Source organism: Dendropsophus ebraccatus, chromosome 2 (assembly GCF_027789765.1).
Source record: "Dendropsophus ebraccatus isolate aDenEbr1 chromosome 2, aDenEbr1.pat, whole genome shotgun sequence".
Classification (NCBI taxonomy): domain Eukaryota; kingdom Metazoa; phylum Chordata; class Amphibia; order Anura; family Hylidae; genus Dendropsophus; species Dendropsophus ebraccatus.
In genome coordinates this window covers 163,245,414-163,247,929 of record NC_091455.1, presented here as the reverse complement: position 1 = coordinate 163,247,929, position 2,516 = coordinate 163,245,414, and the positions used below count along the sequence as shown (strand labels likewise).

At 42.2% G+C, this 2,516-nt stretch overlaps 1 protein-coding gene across 1 annotated transcript; it reads right to left on the bottom strand.

Annotated features, from left to right (window-relative positions):
- Positions 1-728: 728 nt before the first annotated feature.
- Positions 729-1,340, bottom strand: LOC138784737 (uncharacterized). The gene has a single exon (XM_069960408.1). It carries the CDS (start codon positions 1,338-1,340, stop codon positions 729-731), a length of 612 nt encoding a protein of 203 aa, XP_069816509.1.
- Positions 1,341-2,516: the final 1,176 nt, after the last annotated feature.

Here is a 2,516-nt window from a genome sequence, read left to right as displayed (position 1 = left end):
TACTCCAAACAGGCAGATTAAAGAAAAGTCGCATCTAAAAAATATTCGCCTGTCGAATACTGGTTCATAAATAGAATTTAGACCAAAATGGGTGAAAAATTTAATTATTCACCGAAAAATAGGTGCAAAGCCCTTGATAAATTTCCCCCACAGCGTTCCTTTTTTCCCCTGTCCTTTCTTCATTTTTACTATTAAATTCAATACACTTTTCAATTAAAGACACAGCCAAAGGCCAATTAGTCCACCTAAAGGTCCATTTACACAGAAATATTATCTGACAGGTTATCTGCCAAACATTTGAAGCCAAAGCCAGGGATGTATTTTAAAGAGGAGAAATCTCAGGCTTTCCTTTATGACCCGATCTCTGTTTATAGTTTGTTCCTGGCTTTGGCTTCAAATCTTTGGCAGATAATCTGTCAGATAATCTTTCTGTGTAAAAGGACCCTAAACTAGAAGAATGGACCAACAGCTGTTATTGCACTGACGGGCAGCCAATCCTCAAAATAACAGACGGACATCATTTTAAAAATTATAAACGAAAAAAAAAAACGTTGTGAGAACATAGCCTTTATGGGTATGCATATTAACTAGCTACTATTATATATTTTTGAAGTATGTTTTTTATTTTATTTTATGTATGTTTCTTTTTTATTTTATTACAACAAAAGCAACAGCAAAACATTCACAATATGCAGGGTAGCAGGGTGGGGGGAGGGGTGGCAGGGGTCTTAAACCTTCTTCAGGTGCCTCATCAGAGCATCATTACAGGCCACCATGACCCCTCCAATCAGGTTCATGAACTTTTGGAAGTTCAGCTCTCTGTCCTTTTTACCATCGACCGCTCCGTCCACCGATTCCATCAACTTGCGGACAATGTTTGGGTCCTTCTGGTTATTGGTAAAGGATTTCAGCTCTGTTTTCATGAAGGCTTCGAACTCTGAGTAGTTCATCTGGTTCTTGTCGCCCTTCTTGCCGGCATAGTGTTGGAAGGTGCGGATGATGGTTTGAATGGCGGTCTCTATCTTCTTGGGTTCAGGGCACTTGGCCAATGCATTTTTACAGGCTACAATGATCCCCCCAATGAGGTTGACGAACTCCTGGAAATCCAGCTCCTGGTTCTTCTTTCCATCAACCCCACCGTCTACAGAGTTCATCATCTTCTTCAGGAGGTTAGGGTCCTTCTGGTTTTTAGTAAAGGAGCACAGCTCTGTGTTCATGAAGGTCTTAAACTCTTTGAAGTTTATGAAGGCATGGATCCCCTCTTTACCAGCATTTCTCTGGAAGACGGTGATGATCTTCTCCATGGCACACTCCATGTCAGTCGGAGGACTCTGTCTCATTTGTGCTGAGAGTAGGGGGGACAGGTGCTGCTGAGAGAAGGGGGGGGGGGACAGGTGCTGCCAAGCCGAGCGGAGGTGAGATCTTTGATGTATGGTTTAGACACATAGGGGGGCATTTATTAAGTCCAGCGTTTTTTACGCCGGACTTAAAAATGCCCCCGCAGCTCCGGCGCTACGGAGATTTATGTAGAGGCGGACTGCCTCTACATAAATCCAGTGCGCGCCAGTGCGCACCACCGAAAACCTACGCCAGCTGAGGACTGGAGTAGGTTTTCGGCGTATATTTGGGCGGAACGGATGGTAAATCGCGCGGACTCTGAGTCCGCGCCCTCCGTTCTGCCCTCCGTTTCCGCCCCCCTGGCTTACTCAGTGGAAAGTGCCGATTTGCGAATATTTTATTTGCAAATTGGCCATTTGCGTATAAAAAATACGCAAATCGGCACTTTCCGCCGAAAATCATCCGTTCGCAGGATGATACATGTGGCCCATACAGTTTTCCACATTTCATCTTTATTATTTTTATTCATTTAACTCACACAAATTTTTCATGCTGTACACTATTCTTTTTACTTATTTTTATACAATACTCATTTTTTCACATTTTTAGGGCACATATTGGTTTTGTATTCAACCTTATGTTTCTACTGAGGAAGCCTTATTAGGGTTTGGGGTGGAGGTCTTTGCTCTATGTATTTGTTTACCTGACTGGATATTGGTATGTTGCACAACTATTAATATTGCTGTTTAGCAGTTACTTCATCTAGTATGTAGCCTTGTTACATTTACTGTGGTGTGCGTTTTACGTGCTTCAAATATCACAAGTCAATTTATTGTTGCTCATACATTTGTTAATATGTATTTAAGGGGGTTCTCCAGCAACTGGTGTTAGAAAGTTATATAGATTTGTAATTTACTTCCATTAAAAAAACTCTGGTCTTCCCATACTTATTAGGTACTATATGTCCTGCAGGAAATGTTTTATTTTCAGACTAACACAGTGCTCTCTGCTGCCACCGCTGTCCAAGACAGGAACTGTCCAGAGCAGGAGAGGTTTTCTATGGGGATTCCCATTGAAAATCGAGACAGAGTTCCTGTCTCGGCCAGCGATGTCAGCAGAGAGCACTGTGTCAGACTGAAAATAAAACAACATTTCCTGCAGGACATACAGCAGCTAAG